The sequence below is a fragment of the Vulpes lagopus genome, chromosome 16 (genome assembly GCF_018345385.1).
Source record: "Vulpes lagopus strain Blue_001 chromosome 16, ASM1834538v1, whole genome shotgun sequence".
Taxonomy (NCBI): Eukaryota; Metazoa; Chordata; class Mammalia; order Carnivora; family Canidae; genus Vulpes; species Vulpes lagopus.
Window position 1 is genome coordinate 61,531,025 of NC_054839.1, and position 20,793 is coordinate 61,551,817.

At 52.5% G+C, this 20,793-nt stretch overlaps 1 protein-coding gene across 6 annotated transcripts in view; it reads right to left on the bottom strand.

The window, feature by feature from the left end:
- The window catches only part of ATP7B (ATPase copper transporting beta), a 64,726-nt gene that overhangs the window by 11,104 nt on the left and 32,829 nt on the right, over window positions 1–20,793 (bottom strand). For 5 of the 6 annotated variants that reach the window (XM_041731380.1, XM_041731378.1, XM_041731381.1 and 2 more), the window contains 10 exons: window positions 15,670–15,927; window positions 13,129–13,292; window positions 11,665–11,826; window positions 10,765–10,841; window positions 9,296–9,470; window positions 8,044–8,277; window positions 7,229–7,320; window positions 1,260–1,387; window positions 994–1,148; window positions 646–780 (listed from right to left, as the gene is read on the bottom strand). In XM_041731380.1, coding sequence (XP_041587314.1) covers window positions 646–780; window positions 994–1,148; window positions 1,260–1,387; window positions 7,229–7,320; window positions 8,044–8,277; window positions 9,296–9,470; window positions 10,765–10,841; window positions 11,665–11,826; window positions 13,129–13,292; window positions 15,670–15,927 — 1,580 coding nt within the window. The remainder of the gene's footprint in view (window positions 1–645; window positions 781–993; window positions 1,149–1,259; window positions 1,388–7,228; window positions 7,321–8,043; window positions 8,278–9,295; window positions 9,471–10,764; window positions 10,842–11,664; window positions 11,827–13,128; window positions 13,293–15,669; window positions 15,928–20,793) is intronic. The other variant, XM_041731377.1, reaches the window with a different exon arrangement.

The window sequence follows — 20,793 nt, forward strand, 5'->3', positions numbered from 1 at the left end:
AACAAAATTACTACCAATTGAGAATCACTGCTGTGTATAGTTCTTACTTCTCAACCAAAAAAGGATTTTTTTTTTATTTTCCACTTTTTTTGGAAGTTTGATAAAACTGTATTTGGTAAGATAGTATTCATCATCTACTTTTTTAATTCAAGAAAGTCTATTCCATTGTCTCTTGTATGTTTAATAAATATTTAATTATTAAGAAGCTATTAGCCTTGTTTGGGAAGCCACAAGGTGGAAGATGCTATTGACAGACACAGTGAGCAAAAAACATATTTTTCTTAAAATCTGTTAAATGGTATTATCATGCCATCAAAATTGTGAAGTGACCTATGATGTGTGTCTCACAATCCCAGAAATGGCCAAAATCACATAATGTAAATGTTTTAGGCATTACAACCAAGAGCTAACTGGTGTCTATGAAATCATCTAACTAGAAGCAAAGGGCATCTTTAATAAAAACTTGCAGAAATAGAGTGACTGATCGTCCTATCCTGGCTATGATTTTGCTGCCAATAAGTGAAGCCAGCAAATAACTGTAATAGGTAATTAAGACCCAGTGAATCTAAGATATGAGAGAATAGGATTAATGGCAAGAGATTATTTAAAACACAGCAACCATAATGCCCAAAGCATTCAACTTACAGGAAAGTATTTCTGAACAACACCAAAATCGATAAAACCGATTATAATCCATACCACCAACGTCAACGTTGAAATGATGATGATAAATGGGACAAAATATCCACTAAACCGGTCAGCCAGTTGCTGAATGGGTGCCTATGGAAATAAAACACCAAGACCATGGGAAATTACAATCCGCTAGGAAATACGCCAGCACAGGCATGGGCGAGCCCTGGGGTTGAGCCCCCTTGTTAACCACACTGACTAGTCACTCTCTACTCGGCAAAATCGGCCTAATTCTATGAAACTCTTGGAATAACTTCTAAAACGAGGAAGCCAGTCATAATGACTTTTAAATTTCTTCAGTACCTTTGACATCTGAGCCTCTTCTACCAACTTCACGATCTGAGCCAACGTGGTATCGTTGCCCACGTGGGTGGCGGTAACGAGCACAGAGCCGTGTGCATTCATGGATCCGGCGATCACTGTGCTCCCGGGTTTCTTCGTGACGGGCATGGCTTCTCCTGGAGGTGGGGACGAGACCTCAGCCGTCAGCGCTCAGGGACCCGGCGATGCCGTGATACCCCTCCCCCCCCCCCCCCCCCCCGGAAGGAACGCGACACACGCTGCCTCACCTGTGATGAGGGACTCGTCAGCCATCGTATTGCCCTCCAGGACTTTCCCATCCACTGGGAACTTTCCCCCAGGGACCACTTTGATGACATCGCCCCGCTGCACCAGCTCCATGGGTACCTGCTCCTCTCTGCAACAAATGCCACTCGAGTTACACACACGGCCGCAAACTGCAGCTCGACCCTCTTGGTCAGCCACCCAGCTGGGCTCTAGACGAAGTGTGGGACTGGTGACACCCTCTGTGCTTCACACTGGGCAGCGGTACCCGGCTCATCTGTTCACGTTCAGGTTGAGTCAGTGTTTAGTGTACGGCTACTAGGGGGCAGGCGCCACGCTGGGCCCTGAGACTGCAGCGGTGAGGACGACAGCGAGTCCCCGGCCTCGGGAACGCTGCTTCTGCAGAAGCAACAGGTGACACACAAGACAGTCCCAGGTATTAAGTGTTGTGATGCAAATAACGTACTGAAGGGCTTCTTTGGGGGTGGGGGGAGAGGGATCACCTGGAAGATGAACTGAGACCTGGATGTCAAGAGGGGCCAGGATACAAGGAAAAGAAAGTTCGGGGGAGGGGAAAAGCCAGCTCATGCGGAGGCCGTAAGGCAGGAAGCGAAGCAGGCAGTCCGGATCCCGTCGGGACTTGCGGAGCAGAGTCCGGGCCGTGGGTGTAAGGATTTTACCGGGAAGTGACATCATTTGATCCATATTTTCGAATCATCTCTCTGGCTGCCGCGTGAGAATGGGCAGCAGAGGCAACAACAGAAGCCGGGAGACAGATGGGTGGCTACGTGCGGAAAGAAAAGACTCAAAGGAGCTCTCCGTCTGCTGCTGAGACGGAGGCCCGTGTACAGGCACAGCCGGGCAGAGGAGAGACGGAACAGGACCTCCATTTTGGCAGCTGGCGTCCAGGGCGCATGTCGAGTAGGGGCTGGGAAACAGGCCTGGAGCTGAGGGCACTGGACAGAGCTGGGGCACGGGCCGGGAGCCGTGCAACACGGGATGTGCAGCCGGGAGACCTGCGAGGGCAAAGACTGGCTGTTCTAGAACTGAGCCCCGGGGCCGAGGGATGTCTGGAGGCCGAGCTGGACAGGGTGGGGGGCCCTGGGGGCACACACTTCACCCCACGCTGCGCCCGGGCTCCGGCATCTCCCCGAAGCTAGGTCACACTTGCAGAGAAAAGAAAACCAACAAGAAGGTTTAAACGGAGAGACTGGGGGGTCTGGGGGGATGCTGGCAAGAGGCCCAAAGGGTTGGGGTTGGCTGCGTGGGGGAAAGGCCGGTGGAGCCAGCAGCTGGCCAGCTGGGCGGGGCAAGCACATGAGGCCAGGAGGCAGCAGCTCAGGCGCTTCCCCAGAGTGCTGAGTGGGGACCGGAGGGGCTGCATGGGAGGCCGTGGGCCAGACGGGACCTGCGGGCCGCAGTGTGTGTGCACCGGGTGCCAGGGGCTCAGCCCGGGACAGACGGATGCACGGTGGGGCCGAGGAGAAGGGCGGGCTGGGGGCACAGCCCACGGAGGTCGCCGGGGGACTGCCACAGGGCCACGGCCGCCGCCACACGCAGTACCCCCAGCCTTTGAACGACATGGCTTTGACCATGCGGGTTCCGTACAGGCTGGTTTGCCAGAAATAAATACAGTACCCTAAATACGTCGTCTCTTCCTTCTGATTTTCTCCAGCTTATTGTATTCTAAGATTACAGTATCTACGGACACACAAAATAGGTGTCAATCAGCTGTTTATGTCACCGGCGCGGCTTCCAGCCAACAGCAGCTTACCAGCCGTTAGGTTTTCGGGGTTGCAGGTGCACCTGGATTCCGACTCTGCCGGGTGAGTGCCCCCACCCCCACCGCTGTCCAAGGGTCACCTGCGTATCACAGGGCAGAGAAGCCAGCACGGCCTACCCCGCACGCTCCGTGCATTCTAGAGACGACGTTCAAACAGCACAAGGACTTCCAGTAAGCTGCCTACCGAGGCGCCGAGGGAAACGTTCACGGGGTGCGTGCTGTGCACAGCTTTACATTTGTTTTTCTCACTGAATCTTCCAAAGTATATGAGGTAAGTGATATGCACTCCATTTGCGCAAAAACCTGCAGATTTCTTAGAAAGGAGCAAGACTGGACCTACATGCCCATTTCCTTACATATCACTTGGTATAAGTCTCTAAAACTTGGCAACCAATGGGGCGCCTGGGGGCTCAGTCCGCAGAGTGTCTGCCTTCGACTCAGGTCGTGACCTCGGGGTCCTGGGATCCAGCCCCTCCCGGGGCTCCCTACTCAGCAAGTCCGCTTCTCCCTCTCCCTCTGCCTCTGTGAGCTCTCTGCCTCTTGCTTTCTCTAAGACAAATACATAAAATCTTTTTAAAAATATCTTAAAAGACAAACAAAAAACTGGGAATCAAATGTGCAGACATGTTTACATCAAAAAATTTTTAAAAAATCGTGCAGGAGCACTTCTGTAAAATGAGGATTCAAGAGCCGTCCACACCCACAGTCCAGCTCCGCACCCCATGCTGTATGGCTGTGAGCACACGGCTGTGGCCGTGCGTACGGTGACAGGCTTGGTGCCACGTGTGCCACGGTGTGCCCGGGGTCGGGGCCACAGCAGGAGCAGAGCGGACACGGCCCTGCCCCGGGGAGCAGAGTCCTCCTCAGGGCACTGGTGACTCCCAGGCAGTGGTGCCATCCCGGCCAAATCCTTCCTACGATGATCCTGTTCCAGGGTTAACTGAGATGATGCGTGTTGGGCACTCAGCACAGCGCTGCCTCGCAGTGAGTGCCCAGCCAGGGTCGTGGCTGTACTGCTGCCACCTGCCGGGCCTCTGCGCAGCCGTGTGGCGCGGGGCTGGGTTCCAGCAGGACAAAGCGGCGCCTTCCTCTCGGAGGCTCACAGATCAGGCGCCACGAGCGCAGTGGCCACGACACAACGAAAAGGGTAGGAAAGGGAGAGCCTTTAAAAGGAAAAGGCGCGGTGCCCTGAAGTCTCGGGTCCGGGGGGCAGACGCCAGGGACTGTGCTGGGGGCTGGGCGGGCGGCACGAGGGCAGGAGCAGGAGTCTCCGCTGCCTGCTGCTGCTCCTTAAAGGGCCCAGGGGTGGAGATGCCCAGGCCCGGCCCCTCCGAGGCCCGTGTCCATGACCCGGAGGCGGTGCCCGTCAGCCCAGGTCCTCACTTGGCAAGACAGGCCGTGCTAGGGGGGCGCCTGGTCACTTGCGGTGGGACTAAGGGCAGAACCTCCACCCCGCTGTAACCCAGCTGCTGGGTTAGAGGCTCGCTTCCATGTGACTGAAGGGGACCCCGTTGGACATGGGTGCCTTTCTGAGAAAACCTTTGTGGCGCTACTCCCTGACTAATCTAACTTTGAATTTCCCCTTTGATCGGATGGACCAAATTTTTCTGAGTCTAGGCAGCTTAACTTAAGGTAAACAGAGCTTTATGGGGGTGGAGTTGGCTCCCTCTGGGGAATTCCCAGCATTTCTTCTTCAGAAGCTTGTATGGGGCGCCCAGGGGGCTCAGTGGCTGAGCGGCTGCCTTGGGCTCAGTGACCCCGGGTACCGGGATCAAGTCCCACATTGGGTCCCTGCAGGGAGCCTGCTTCTCCCTCGGCCTGTGTCTCTCTCTGTGTGTCTCTCACGAATAAATAAATAAAATCTTCAAAATAAAAAAACCCGAAGCCTGTATCTCCCCAGAATGCCCTATTGTGGGGACACACCGTGCCCTTCCTAGCGCTTCTGCTTCAAGAGCTGCTGCCAGTGGCCTATCCACCACACCCGTCTCCTGCCTCCTCTCCCTCCTCAGCTAACACAAAGTAGAAAGATAAAGCTGAGAAGAGAACAGCCACTAGCCTAGGTGAAATCTGTAATTGTTTTCCCCACAGCCACGGAAGACTTCAATGCAGGAGACTGGGGACCAGCTCACGCAGCCCGTGAATGTCAAGCACAAACACGGTGACGTCTTTAATGTTTCATGGTCATTTCAGTCATTCAACTGGTAATCTGCTCAGATTACCTGCCACCTGGGTGTCCCAGGGCAGGCAGAGCAAAGGCTTCCAGAGGACGGGGCCCCCAAGCGGAGCCCTCAAGGACAGGCAGCCAGGCAAAGGGGAAGAAGAAAGGTGGAGGCAGACCGGAGAGACTCCCCTGGGAGCTGCCAGTGGGGTGTGGCCAGGACAAGACAGCGGGATGATGGCAGCACGAGGGCTGAGTCCGAGAGGCAGGCTGGGGCAGATGGCGAGACTCACACGCACACTGGGGACACAGACTTCATCCTGAGGAGAGCTGGGAATTGCTGCAGGGTTTCCAGCTACAGAGGAATATGATCCTATCTGTGCTTCCAAGAGATCACTGGTTTGAACGTGGGAAAATATTTAGAAAGAGACCAGGCTGGAAGCAGGTGACCAATGCAGACCCCACTGTAGTGCCACAGGGGACAGAGCGGTGGCAACAGGAAGGGGCAGTGGATGGGGGCGACCAGAGGTAATCAGTGCCAGGCTGGTCACAGATGCCCCATCGCCCAAGACTTGGGATAGAAAGAAAGGACAGGTGTTCCTGGCAGAGGGACAGAGGGAGGGACAGCCCCAAGTCTCAGTGAACGGAGACAGCTGAGGTGAGACACTCTGTTGGCCCTCCAAAGGCGCCACAGGCCAGCCTACACTAGCAGAAGGCCAGGCCCCGCACACCTCCCGTTACGGAAGGTCAAGCTCCTCGGCAGGGTGGTGTATGGCCCTGGCCCTGGGAGAGCAGAGTGTGGCCACGGGCCTGTCACCACCCACAGCCTGGAGCACATGGTCCAGGAAGGGAGGATGGGAACCATCACCTGGTCGGGCAGACAGCAACTGTGCCTCGCAGGCCTCAACTGACGCGCTCTGAGCACACGGCCTGCCCGCGGCAAGGCCAGAATGAACCCTGGTCTTCTGGGCCCTCGCTTGGAGAATGGTGCCGCCATGTGATGATGGTGGTAGTGGGGCCCATAGTATGTCCACAGCCAAACACTAATCGCCTTCTTTGGAAAAGAACTGAGCTGTGACTGGGGTAGCCCCATCATCCTTGGGCATTTCCACCAGCTCTGCCTTCCGGCAAAGATACACGTCTCCTCCTACGTCTCCTCCTACTTGAATCGACAGAGCAGCCCCTGTGGCTGTGGCCAGTACTCTCAGAAGCACTTTGAAATGAAAGGCAGCGAGGAAACCATGGCTTTGGGCCCAGTCTGGACATTTCTGGATCTCAGAAACCCTCATGTCATTAATTTATAAGGGAGTGTGTAAGTCTTAATTTGTGCAAACGTCCCTATTGCTAAATACACCTTCCGAGTCAGAATGTGGAAGGGTCATGAGCACGGACCCCGGAACCAGGAGCCTGGGTCGTATCCCTTTCAACACCTGCATGAACTCACGCCAGTTGCTTAGCTTTTTTGATCATCAGTTTCCTCATCTGCAGAATATGGCTAATAACAGTCCTTTCCTCCTAAAGTTTGTTTTCAATTGGATTTAACACGAAGAGGCTAAATAGTGTCTGGCAGACAGTAAATGCTATAAAAGTTCCAGCAATGGCGATAATAATCATTATTATTTTTAATATCTGCCAACCTTAGGGAGAAGAAAAAACACTTCTCCCATTTGCATTCTTTGGCCAGTGGAAGCCCCGCCTCCCAGCCTGTGCAAATCCTGCAACGAAGGTCCAGCGCGCAGTCCGTGCTCTTTGAGGCCTCCCCTGACTGCCTCCAGCCCTCCCCTCTGCATTCTGGGGACACTGCTCACCCATCCCTCTCCTCTGTCGTTTAGAGCACACACACCATGCCGAAGTCCTGCACATCTTGTTGTCTGTAGACGCCTCATTAGTTACCTGGCTCCAGAGGGTCGATCTGACCCTGCACACCTATGCCCATCCCCACAAGGTGTAACAGCATGAATATGGTCAAGTCTTGAGGTGTATTACACAGATTAACATAAACTGGTCAACAACTCTGGATGACGAGAACCCACCTGAGGATCAAGTTGTCCTCGCCAAGGGTCACAACGGTGGCTTCCGTGGCTTGGAGAGACATGAGTTTGGCAAGGGCTTCTGAGGTTTTGCTCTAGGAAATAACCAGGATGGAGAACAAGAGCTTTCATACACTGACCCGTGCAAGAGCAGACCAACACTCGCCAGGCTGGCATCAGAGAGGCTGGAGTTCTAGGAAGCCCCTGCAGAAGGAGGCTGACCCCTTAACACAGCCACGGCCATGTCCAAGGGCTCCTGCGGCACGGAGGATGGAGATGCTACGCACTGCCATCCACGCTCAGCCACGTCATCGCCACGTTAAATGCACAACGCCACAAAGTTCTAGGAATCACATTTCAGCTGACAAAATAAAATCAGTTTGCCTATTACTTTTTTTTAAGGTTCAGTCTAATTTCTTTAAGAGCCTGAGTCCTATTCTTTGATAGAATAGGTCAAAATGTGGGTAAAATGCAAGGTGTTAAAAATGGCAGGTCCCTAGAAGATGGAAATGTGGATTTTTAGACTAATAAGTCAGTTCCATACAAAGAGGTGGTGTGAACGCTGGCCTGAAACCCAGGGTTCTTTCTATTACACAATGCGCCTCAACAAAGGTTTCAATAATTAACCAGATTAGCTGGGATTTCAGGAGTAGCAACCAGTTGGGAGATTAGTGATCAGAACACCTAATTATACGTAGGCTTCACATTTCTTTAAGTCCTTCTCTAGCCTGGTATACCTGGTGCTCTAAACAAGGTGTTCGGGTGAATGAAGGTCTCTATTACCGAGGAAACGGTTTTTCACCCGAAGGGGCAGTTACCTTTGCTATGTGTTCCAGCCACCGCCCCAGGGCAATGAACACAAAGAGCATGGGGGGGGTGTCGAAGAAGGTCACAGGGCTCCTCTCCGCCCTCTCAGCCACGGCCACCACCAGGATGACGAGCGAGTAGGTGTAGGCGATGCTCGTGGCCAGCACGATGAGCACGTCCATGTTGGCCGCCCTGTGCCTCAGAGACCTGTAGGCCTGGACGTAGAAGTACCACCCGCCAAGGAGCTGGAAGACAGGTGGAGAGAGCACAGCTCCACAAGGGTGCCCAGCAGTCCCACGAGCAACCAGAGACCCAGATGCCCCTCGCGGCTGCAAACACCTGGATAGTACTTTCTCCTCGGTGAGGCTCACACAGGAAATGTGTTTCCCGATGCACAGGACCAGTGACCACAGGAACGGAGGGTCAGGGTCCTGTGGGACCTTTAAAACTCAGAGCACATAACCTGAATGTCCATCAACAGAGAAGGTGGCAACGGGGACACAAACCACGGTTGATTTATCCTGTGGGCAGTGCGATCTAGTCCTGAAAAGTAACGCGCTAGATCTATGAACCGCTGGCATGAAAAATGCCCTGTAATGCACGGTTAAGTGAAAAAGCCAGTTAGAAATCAATTTATCTGGTATGATCTCATTCCAGTTAATAAATAAAAAGTCTAGGTGTCCGTATTATGTGAGCACGTACACACACACACACAAACAAGTGTGTATTTTCTCTGCATAGATGAAGGTCTGTAACATGCACATCCAGCTAGTAATAATACGAAGGTAATCCTGGGGAACAGGGTATGATTCCAGTGAAAGGATATCCTCCCCTTTGCTTCTATTTCAGCATGGTTTGAACTGTCGACAATAAATATACACCACATTTGTAATTAAAAAGAAAATACAGGAAAAAGCAAATCCAGCCTACAAATAACTGCCCTCAGATAAACTAAACATTCTAACGTTAAGTCCAGAGTTTTATCTTTTACCCTAAAACAGAGGGAGAAACACAGCTAGCTCCTGACTATCAGCCCTAGAGTGGCGGTCCCACGGTGCTTGCTGCTCCCGGGAGTTTGATCACCGACAGCCCACTGTGAACGTGACGGTGACACCAGGTCCCTTGACACGCCCCCCCCGCCCCCCCACCCCCCGCCAGTCTTAAGACAGGAAAGAAAGCCCCTGGGGGCAGCTGCGATAAAGCCAGGCTGGAGGGCTGTGTCTGGCCCGAGAGGGCAGAGGTTTGCCTCTTTCTGATACGCACCTGGACAAAGGTACACAGGATGAAGAAGATGAGATTCAGAATGGACAGTCCTGGAATGACGTTGTGGTCCAGGACCATGGACTCGTGGGGCGTGCTGCTGGGCACCAACATGTAGATCATCAGACCCATCACAGGGATGCCGAACACCAGGCTGCACAGAAAAGACTTCTTCCACCTGCAGAGCAAAGCAGTGACCCCGACCTCTTAGGTATCCCTTCACCTTTCTGGGACAGACAAGCAGGGGTGTGAAATGAAGGGAAGGTTCTCTCCTAACACCAGCCGCCTGAGAGATCGCCCACGGGTTTAATGTCATAGGGACCCGCAGACAGCCCGCCTGCCTGAGGCTGACCCCCTGCCTCCTGTCTGGGGGGTAGGCAACCAAGGCCCAGGGCAGAGCTCCGCCCCAAAGAGGTTGAACATCTGGGTCCACAGGGCCACCTACAGCTCTTTTTTCAAAATAAAATCTTTGGGATCCCAGGAAAAAACAAATAAAAGCAAAACTGTATTAGCCTGAACTTCCTTTGACACCTGTGATTTTTGAACTATTACTTAACACAGTGTGAGGACTGGAAAGCCGTCTTGATGAACCGCAAGGTTTGAAGTGGGGCTGACGGGTGACAACTGTGGTCTTGTGTCAGCATCCGCGGGACCCCCACCGCGCGTCGTGGACGCTCTAGCACGCCTCCACTGGGGTCTGCGAGACGCAGTCTTCCACTCCCAGGAGGGCCCGGGGCCCCGAGGATCAGCCCCTCGCTAGCTTCCCAGAGTGCCCCTCCAAGTCAGTCCTGGCCTGCTCCAGGCATGCTGACCGGAGCAACACAGGGGTCTCCGAGGGCCACCCGCCTCCATGCCCCAGAACACCCTCTCTGCACCCCTGCCCCAGCCTCCCAGGCCCAGGTCACGGGCCCTGCTGGCGGCTTCCCAGGCGCCCCGAGCCCACGGGATCCGCTGCCCACCTACGGGCCCTCCAAGGCGGGGATAGGCTGCCGTTGGTCCCCCGCACCTGGCAGAGTGCCGGGCCAATGCCGGCGCCCTGCTGTGTGCTGAACCCCTGCAACGATGAACAAGCTCAGGCCTCCTGCTTCCTAGGCTGATGGCCGTGGTTCCTGCCCTCAGAGCCACCTCTAGACCCCATTCAAGGAAAGGCCACTCTCTTCCTCCCAACTCTAGTTGGCCCCCGGCCAGAGGTGGCCATTTCCATGAAAATCAGCGGAGATGAAATGAAATTGTAAATTTAGTTCCTGTCATACTAACTGCTCAGTAGCTGGCGGCCACTGTACTGAGCAGTGTGGGCCTAGGGCACTGCTGACATCGCAGGAGACGTGGAGGGCTGGCTCACGGGGGCAGCACAGACGTCTCCCAAGTGGAGGGTGCCGCAGGACGCCCACGAGCACAGAGCCCATCAGGCCCAGCGAGGGGGACACCCACAGGAGCCCTGCATGTCTCTCGGTCTCTTCTGTTCTACCTACTGCTTTATTTCCACCTTGTGGTCCAAGTGATGCGCGCTGGGGTTTCTCTGGGCCGGGGAAGCATGAAAGCCGATTTCCTTATTAAAAAAGAAAGAAGTGAGAAACAGGGGGAAAGCACTTGGTTAAAACATGCGTTGGCAGACAGCATTTTACATCTTTTGAAATTAGCAAGTTAATCAAAAACTGCCTCAAAAGACTGTATTGGTTTCTTGGCAATGGCTTCTGCACCCAAATCACACTGCAAACCCTGTCAGAGGTCCAGCCCCATCTGCACTCAGGGACGGCGCCGTCCCCAAGGGGATGGCCTCACATGGCGACTCCCGTTTGTTCTGAGGGCAAAGGCGGCAGGTTCTGGGAGAGACTTCAACATGCCCCGAGGCTCATCGACGGCTTTGGTGGGCCCGACCCGCCGAAAAGAGCAGTGTCCGCCACAGAGCGTGGCGGGGAACAGAGGCCGGAGCCTGTGGCAACTGCTCTGATTTTCCAACCGAGAAAGGACTAGACTCTCCCACGAGGAAGCCGGCCCAGCAGAGGGGTCAGACTCAGGGTAACCCACTACCTGCATCCTTTGGTCTGTGGATACTTGGTACAGACCTAAACAATGTTTATAATGACAATCAGCTGATTAAAGCCCATGTGCCAGCTGTCTGGCTGGTACTGAGGTTTCCCAAGGAATACCTGCAATCAAAACAATAATATCCCTCTCTTACCCATTCACTGATTTTCACCTCAGATTGTCTGATATTTTCTCTTAGTTTTTTGGCTAGCTATATTTTCTTGTTTTTTTTACAACAATTCTAAATCACCGTTTTTAAAAAGGTGGGCTATCTCTTAAACTGAAGCACAGCGGACACTCGGTGTCACATTCCTTTGTGCAATGCTTTCTGGTGAATGACTTACCTCGATAACTTTGACAATATCTCGCGGACCGATGATTTCAGGATCGAACTTCACGTGGGCTTTGCTGGTGGCGAGGGCCACAGAGGCATAGGTGATGCCGGCCATCCTCGTGAGTCTGGACTCTATGTTGTGAACACAGGACGCGCAGGTCATCCCCGTGATCTGCCGCACAGGAGGACAAGATCACTACTCACCCCGGGTTGAGAGGATCCGTCAAGGCACACAGGGGGTTGGGCTGAGAGGCAGCCAGAGCCCTTCCTCCTTCCTCGGCACCATTCCCACGGCTCTGGACCCCCACCCGCAGAGCCCGCGTGCAAGGTTTTCACCCAGGATGCTCCCCCAGTGGCTGCGGGCACGTAAACAGTGGTTCTTCCCCAACTCAGGGGCAAGAGACGTAGCCAGTCACTAAGCAGACGGCAGCAGACCGACTCCTGACTTCCAGCTCTGACAGGGATGGGCTTTCGTAAGCCAGGCCGTGCATCCCGATGTGAGAAAAGGGGTTTGAGGTGAGACAGGCCATCCCTGCGATGTAGTAGCAGCCAGACAAGTCACTCTTCTGGGCGTCAGGGGTCGACATTTCTCAGATACTCATTTAACAGACGTAAAATGTCTATACTGTCTGAACACGTGATGATGATACAACTGTTGATACTGCTTCGTTTCACAAAAAGAACACTGTTTTCACCCTTCCCAGTAATATTCACAGTGTAGGTCTCCCCCGTGGTCTGCAGGCAGGGCAGCTGGGGACTGAGGGTCTCAGTGAGGGCCCCACTCCTGCCCAAGGGGCGCCCAGGGCTGTGGCCCGTCCAGAGCAAGGGACGCCCCTGGTCGAGAGCTCAGGGTGCTACTCGTGCTCTTAGTCCTCTTTCTTCCAGTATTTACTAACCACCCACGGCCGCGACTAACAGTAAGGGAAGACCCTCTTCAGTGCAGCAGCATCACTCAGTTCCTTGTGGGTTTTTCATAAGTCTCCCTCTATTTGCACGAGAAGAGCTTTAAAACACAAGTGCTGGGAAATGCCAGCCTACGCACCGCTGCAAAGATTTGCCGTCCTGTACGGGGTAAGGGTGACGGACTGCAAGCCGGAAGGCCCGGCGCCACCACCTCCCCACCACACTGGCACTGAGCTGAGTGTGTGAGGCCCGGGCTACCACGCCGACTACCCCCCACAGCCCAAGACACCCCTGGCAGTCTGACCTCCGTCTGGGCTTTCTGGAATGTGTTCATACTCAACGCCCTCAAACCCAGGCTCTGGACACTGATGTTTCCTCTTCCCCCTACACTCCCGCCATTCGCCGCCTCCTCCTCCCCTTGACTGTGACATGACTGAATGGGTCATTGTTGTTGGCTTCAAAGGGAAGCAACCCCCCCACCCCCGACACACACACACACACACACAGGACATCTGCACAACGCGGAGGCTGTGGCCTGTGGCCCCGGCTGGCGCCCAGCCGCCACACTTACGATCAGCTCCAGGTCGCCATCGGAGCCCGCGTAGTCTTCCAGCACCGTCGCCTCAAAGCCTAGGTCCTGGATGAGCTGAGCGATCTCCAGTGGCTGGATGACGTCTGGGTGATACTTCACCTCTGCCTTTCCGGCCATCAGGGCAACCAGCACCGAGACGATGCCTGGAACCACGGGGCCCGGTTAGAACAGCGCAGGCAAGGCCTCTGGGGTGCATCCAACATAACCTAACAAAGACAAACATCGGCCCCAGAAGCCTCCCAATCAGGAGTTCTCAAACTTGACTGCACATGAGGATCATGGGGGGGGGGCTTTTAGCACTCCCCATGCTTGGCCCTAACCTCACACCAGTTAAGTCAGAACCCTCAGGGTGGGCGTCAGGCATCTTTTTTTCTAAGCTCGCCCAGAGACTGGCCACGTGCGAGAACCAGCGTTCCAGAACAGTGCTTCCCAGAGTCTGGTGGGCCGTGTTCGATGACAGATTCTGGTTTGGTCGGTGTGGGGCGGGTCTGAGGTTCTGCGGGTGCCCCCAGCACCCAGGCCATGCCCATGCTGCTGGCCGGGGGTCCTGAGGCAGGCTCCAGAGGACACTGAGGATGCGCCCATCTCACAGCCAGCTTGCAACTACTGGCTCCTCGGCTAGACGTTTTGCTTCAGACACGCTTCATACACAGAAAACAAGTCTTTCGAAAGTAGTGTTCCTTACCCTTTCACTCTCTAATCCCTTTCAGAAGTGGAAGAGAAATCCCGGACTACAGACCATCAGCTCCCACCGACAACAGTTTGGCTTACAACTTTCCGACTTTCTGATGGTGCGAAAGTACAGCTTCAGGAGAAACGGACTCCAAACTTTGGGTGTGGGCCTTCTCCGGGGCTGGCGCGCTGCTGCACGGGGCTCCGTGGCGATGCCAGGCAGCAGCTCAGGGCCTCGGCTCCTGCCCGGCTATGCCATCCTGAGGGTGAACGACTGATGCACGTTCTGACACAGTTCAGGTCGGTTTGGCCAAGCTCTGATGTTTGGTAGGTCCAGGGCACTAAATGCATTTTGACTTACAATATTTTCAACGTATGATGGGTTTATTGGCACTCGACACTATCGTAAGTCCGATGAGATCTGGATCTTGCTAGCACTAGTGTGTGAGTTTGAGGGGGAAAGGAAGACTCATTCACGTGAAAGAAATGTGCTTTAGAAAGGAGGCGATACTGGATAAAAATGAAGGATTCAAGTCAGGAAAAGAAGCAGAGGCACCAGGAGAGCCAGCCCATGGGTGAGGAAGCATGCCTCAATTTGCCAACAGCCGTTTGGGAGCTCCAGGACACTATGAAGCACGGGGAATGAGGGGCTGGGAATGTGTCCCCGATTCAGGGCTGGCCGCACAGGCCAAGCAGCCTGAGCAGAGAGATACACGAAAAGAGAGAAGGTGACTCCGGTGGCAAGGTAGTCATGGTTAAGATATTTTCCAAACAAAAAACGGATAAAATTTTTGCTGCATTTTCAGGTTTAAGAGATAGTACTGGAAATATAGTTTAGAGGATAAAACTGTGGCATGTCTGCAACACTCTGTGGTTCACAGGCGCAAAGGATGGGGCATTTAAAACGGCCACTTCTGGGCCCCTGGGTGGCTCAGTCAGCGAGGCGTCTGCCTTCAGCTCAGGTCAGGCTCCCCAGCCTCTATGCTCAGTGGGGAGTCTGCTTCTCCCTCTCCCTCTGCTGCTCCTCCTGTTCATGCTCTCTCGCTCACTCTCAAAAATAAATAAATAAAATCTTAAAAAATAATTAAATTGCCACTTCTTTTTTTAAAATTCTTTTTTTGGGATCCCTGGGTGGCGCAGCGGTTTGGCGCCTGCCTTTGGCCCAGGGCGCGATCCTGGAGACCCGGGATCGAATCCCACGTCGGGCTCCCGGTGCATGGAGCCTGCTTCTCCCTCTGCCTGTATCTCTGCCTCTCTCTCTCTCTCTCTGTGACTATCATAAATAAATAAAAATTAAAAATAAATAAATAAATAAATAATAAATAAAATTCTTTTTTTTTTTTTTAAAGATTTTATTTATTCAGAGAGAGAGAGAGAGAGAGAGAGAGAGAGGCAGAGACACAGGCAGAGGGAGAAGCAGGCTCCATGCAGGGAACCTGATGTGGGACTCGATCCGGGATCTCCAGGATCACACCCCAGGCTGCAGGCGGCGCTAAACCACTGCCCTAAATTGCCACTTCTCCACAAACTGCAGGCTATGTAGTCTGGTGACAGTGCCAGGCTGATGGACAGGGCTGGAGGGAAACTAGAGATGACCCTCAGGACCGGCTGGAGGGGGAAGCTACCCACGGAATGTGCTGGGACGTTTACCTGCCCTTCCCATCACTAACTCACACTGATACCTTCTATCTTAAACTAAACACTTCCTAAAGAGCAGAACGCCAGGTGCCCGAGAACACTGACAAACACCTCCGCTATGGCATCGTGGACTTGCTGCCAGGGTGTCAGGGTATCAGACCCTGCTGCCCGCAGTGTCTCCCCAGTCTAACAGGGGTGCACAGCTCTCACCTGCTTCTTTCTGCAGCTTTCTCTCTATGTTGGACACACAGGATGCACAGGTCATGCCTGTGATCTGTAAAAAACACTTCTGTGCTGCCACAGGGGTAGAGGCTGGTGGGGACCTGGACGGGCGGCCAGGGCTGTGGTTTCCAGGGAGCCCCTCAGCATGGGGAGCCCCTTCCTGCACAGACACAGGTACGCCGGCTGTGGTGTGCGCCGAGGAATTCCCCGCACTGTGGTTTCCAACATGGTTGCTGTAACCGTTTTCTAGGATAAAATATAAGAAATCATTCAGATTCAAAGAACAAATGACTTTTTTACAACAGGAGGTTGAAGCCTGACAGTACTGGTGACAGCTCCCGACGAGGCTACACTGGGGCCGGTTCTCCCATCACGCCCTCCCCACAACCAGAGGCAGAGGTACACAGTCGCAGACATACGAAAAGATGCCAATGCTCAAGAATGGAACCTTCCAGTTGGATGAGTGCTCTAATTAGATGATGACAACAAGAAGAACTCAACAGGCCCTCTGCTCAGCACATGGATGACCTCCTTGAAACAGCTCTCTGTGGTTCACAGGACTATCATCTCCATCTTACAGATTAAGAAATGAGTTAAAGAAATTTAAAAATGTGCCCACGACCCCTCAGGTAGTAAGCAATAAAGCTAGCTTCCAAACCAGGCCTCTTTACCCCCAGGATCTGTGCCTTTAACCAGTAAGTATCCCACTCTCGTTAGCAGAGGTTCGTTCTCTCTCTACGAGAATCAAAAGGACCCAAACGCCTCTCCTGAGTTGTTCACCTTTCCCTCGTTGTGTGGCTGAGTCCGGTCTGTGTTCTGGACCCAGATCCTTGTCAGGGGTCCACACTGCACCCACCTGCCCCGGGCCGTGCTCTGCATCTGCACTCATGCCCCATGGTGGCTCTTTTGATAGAACAAGTCCTAAATGTTACTGAGGCCCAACGTAGCGACCAACTAAACCAACTTTAACGGTTAGTAGTTCTGTGCTCCGGGAGCAGATCTGTCCGCCTGAACACTGAAAATATTCATACTGCTTTCTTCTAGAAGCTGTTACTTTAGTAAACCTCCACACTGGGCCTCTGACATACCGCAACCTAACTTTGGGTGGCTAAGAGGTCAGAGTGAAGGTTAATCTTTTTTCCATTTGGATATCCAGCTGATCCAGCCGTAAACTGAAAAGACCATCCTCTCCCCTGCTGAGTTCTGGGGATGAGGGCGCAGATGCCATTGGGGGCCGTGTTCTCTCCACCACATATGTACCTACACATATAACCAATCACCCAGACCTGGAACGTTTTCATCACTCCAGAAAGTCAAAGTCACACAATTTTGAGACAGAAAGTACTTTTAAGAATATACGAAAGAAAAAAAAGAGTATATACAAAAGGTAATTATATCATTTAACAATAAACTCTCACTACTTGAAAATCCACAGCTGCAGAAGACAGGAGTTGGCAGTAACGTGTACTGACAATAGGCCAGGACTTTAAAGTTCTTCTAAATAAATCTCATGTCCTGGGCATCCTGGGATGTTTTGCTCATTTTCTGAAAGGTGCTTAAAGACTATTGCTACTCATTGTGAGTCCAGCTGATTGCCGTGCAGCACCTTCAGTGAAGACGCTCCACCACTCCGGCCTTACGGGACCCCTCTACCTCTTGCTACAGAGCCCACACTTCACCTACCAGCACAGGTATATGCTCCTGGACACTGGCATTGCTCCAGATGACTCTGCCCTTTGGATCTTAAATTCATAAAAGCTGTATTGTGGCCACACCTCTCCACATTCTATCTCCTGCACCCTTCTATCCCTCCCATACCCATCAACCTGCACTGTACCTGTCCAACCCTCCTGCACCTGTTCAACCCCCTCACCTGTTTTCTGGGTTCACCTGCCCTTCTATCCAAATATCGTGGTCCACAATTTTAATAACATTTCTACTATTACAGAGAACTTCCTACCCCCTACTGACCTATAATTTGCACTCTGCCATTCTCCCACATTGGGATCTAACTCACCTAAATTCTGGGCTTCAAGAGATTACTAAAGAAAATTGAAATGAACCAACAAAACCCAAACAAGACCATGCTACTGAGTCCTTTTTCTTTACCAATCTACACTAATACTATGGGTGGGCATATAAATTGATTTGGTTTTCTGGAAGTCTACTGGACATTATCAAAAACAGTACCTCTAGCATCGCTTCTCGGCCTTTTGGCTAAGATCAAGTGTAAAAACAGTACCTCTAGCTGCTTGACACTTAGTAGAGGCATAACAGATATTTGTAAAGTTTATATCCTGTGACCCCCCAGTAATTATGCTTTCAGGTATTTATCATAAGGAAATAACTAAGTCTGTGCATAAAATGTAGCATCAGATATGTCCATCAGTATTACTTATAATCACATGAACACAAAGTACATGAGAACAGTCCAATGGGAAACTGATTGACTAAGTCATGTGTATCCATACGACGGATGCTACGCAGCCATGAAGCGTGGTGTTGCAGACCTCTGGACGGAGCGGTAAGCATGGTATGATACACTGTAGGGTCAAAGAGGCAACCAAACCACCACGTATAACACAAATCTATGTTATTCCTAAATATAAATAGTATATGCTTTGGGAAAAGTCCAGAAGAGTATATGTGAAATGAAGTGCACTATGTGGGTACCGGGGGAAGATGCACCCTGCATTGTAGACAGGCAGGATAACAAATACAAGACCCTGAGGTGAGAACAAGCCCGACAGGAGGGCTGGAAAGGGGTTAGACAGGCAGGGAGTCAGGGAGGGGGCTTCTAGATGACCCTGAGGAAGCCTTCAGTGCATCAACAGAGTAACAGGACCACTGCGAATGCTGGGCAGGGAACAGACTGGAAGCCTGAAAGGCAAGAAAACAGCAGGGAGATAGTTCAGAGCCTCTTCCAGAATCCAGGACACACACGACGGTGGCTTATACCAGGTGCTGGCCTGTCTGCCCTCATCGCCTATTACCTCTACTCAAGTTCCACCCAAGCGACACTGCTCCCAGGACGTGGCAGGGACTCCCGCCAGGGCGCGTCTGCTGTGTCTCCTCCGTCTTGTCTGGTGCAGTCCTGCCCTTTTCTGCCCGCTGAGATCCTATCCATTCTGAAGTCTTACCCAAGTCCAGCTCAACGTCACATCTACCACCAAGTCTTTGGGGCCCCACACCCAGATGCTGGTTTTCTCCTCATCTTCTGAATCCCAAGAGTGCTCCACCCACACTCTCCCCGTCACATGTATTCCAATCTGCCTTGGGTGAGGGGTCTCTGATCTGCTTCCCTGTTAGAGTGTGAACCGCACGTGGCCAGGTCCTGGATGGCCTCTGAGCCCTCGGGGCAGCCAGCACAGTGCCTGGGACCCAGAAGACCCTCAACACAGGTGGGAGGAGAGAGCAGAGCCCCCAGAGTGACACTACCCATTTATTTACAAGGATGGGGGAACATGGTACACGTGGCAGATGACTTGTCTTCACAGTGTATTCACAGATTCACTCATGTGTTCATTCGTTCATTCAAAAAATACTCACCGTGCAAACCATTGCACAAATGCAGGGCTGATTTCTAGAAAAAAAACCAGGTCTAGGTTTATTTTTAGCTGTCAAATAAGCTGGACTTCAACGCCTGCCACTTGCCTACACGCTGTCGCATGGTTCCCTTCCCTCTCCCTTCCCTTTTATCAAGGGAGCTGATCCTGCAAAACCACTTTTCCCAGGCTCCCTTGGTAACTGGTTGCTGGTTAAATCTGGCAACGGGAGGTCACAAGTGGGGTACAGGGTACAACAGGACAGCAAGAGAGAGCCAGTGGCATCTCCCATCTGTCTGCCGGGGCCCGGCTCCTGCTGCGGCCTCACCTGTTGGCCCTAGGGCTGCTGGCTCAAGCCAGGCCACCTTGGCCCCTGGGCTCCTGTGGTGCCCTCCACCCTCAGACCCTCCTGCCCAGGGTGCCAGCTTCTGCCAGCAGTAACCTCTCGGTTTCCTTCCCCTTCCCTGTTTGGTTGTTCAGCTCCCTCTAACATCCCTCAGTAGTTCCCTGGATTAAACCCCACCACCAAGCACCCCCCACCCCCACCCTGCGAGCCTGCTTGCCACAGTCTTGTCTTTTCCTTTCCCTCCCTTCATAAATCCCTACTGTTTGCTGGGTGCTGGTGGGTGCTGCTGGGCCCGAGGAGAAGCTGATCCCACGGTGTGAAGACCGTTTCAAGGAGCTCCTCTTCCTGGTTGAACCAGAATGACCAATCGAATACAAATAATGCCTTTTAGCATTTAAGTGGCTTTAAAGATAGTCACCAGCACACTTACAGTTTATCCTATATATTTTTTAAAGATTTTATTTATGTATCCATGAGAGAGGCAGAGACACAGGCAGAGGGAGAAGCAGGCTCCCTGTGGGGAGCCCAACGCGGGACTCGATTCTGGGACCCCGGGGTCACAACCTGAGCCAAAGGCAGATGCTCAACCCCCGAGCCCCCCGGGTGCCCCTAGTTTATCCTAAATTTTAAGACCACCAGATGAAATACAAAACAGCCAGCTAAATTTAAACTTCAGATAAACAACAAATAACTTCTTTTTATAAGTATATTCCAAATATTGCATGGGACACACTTAAACTAAAACGGTATTCACTGTTTACCTAAAACTCAAATCTAATTAGGCGTCTACATTTTTATTTGCTAAATCTGGTACACTAAACACCCCTTGGGCTAAAAACATAATTCTCATCATTCGGGCCAATAAAAATCACTGTCCTTTTCTTTCTAGATTTAGTCAAATCCAATTATTCTGGATTATGCAGCTCAATGCAAATTTATTTTTACTGCCAACAACCTGACTGTAGTTGAAAGACTTGAAACCACGCACAAACACAGTAGACGATGACTCTACTACATTTCCTACCTTTTACGTACAGGATCTACTGTTCCCTTGTGTTTTCCTTATTGATTTTTGTTTAAAAATAAACTCCTTCCTGAAACTTGGTACAAAAGACAGAGCAGAGAACGGGGCCAAGTCAGTGCACGTGACGGACCCACACCCTCTACAGGGTGTGTGCAGGGAAGCACAGGCCGCAGCCGCGGGAGGCCCACCGCCAGCTG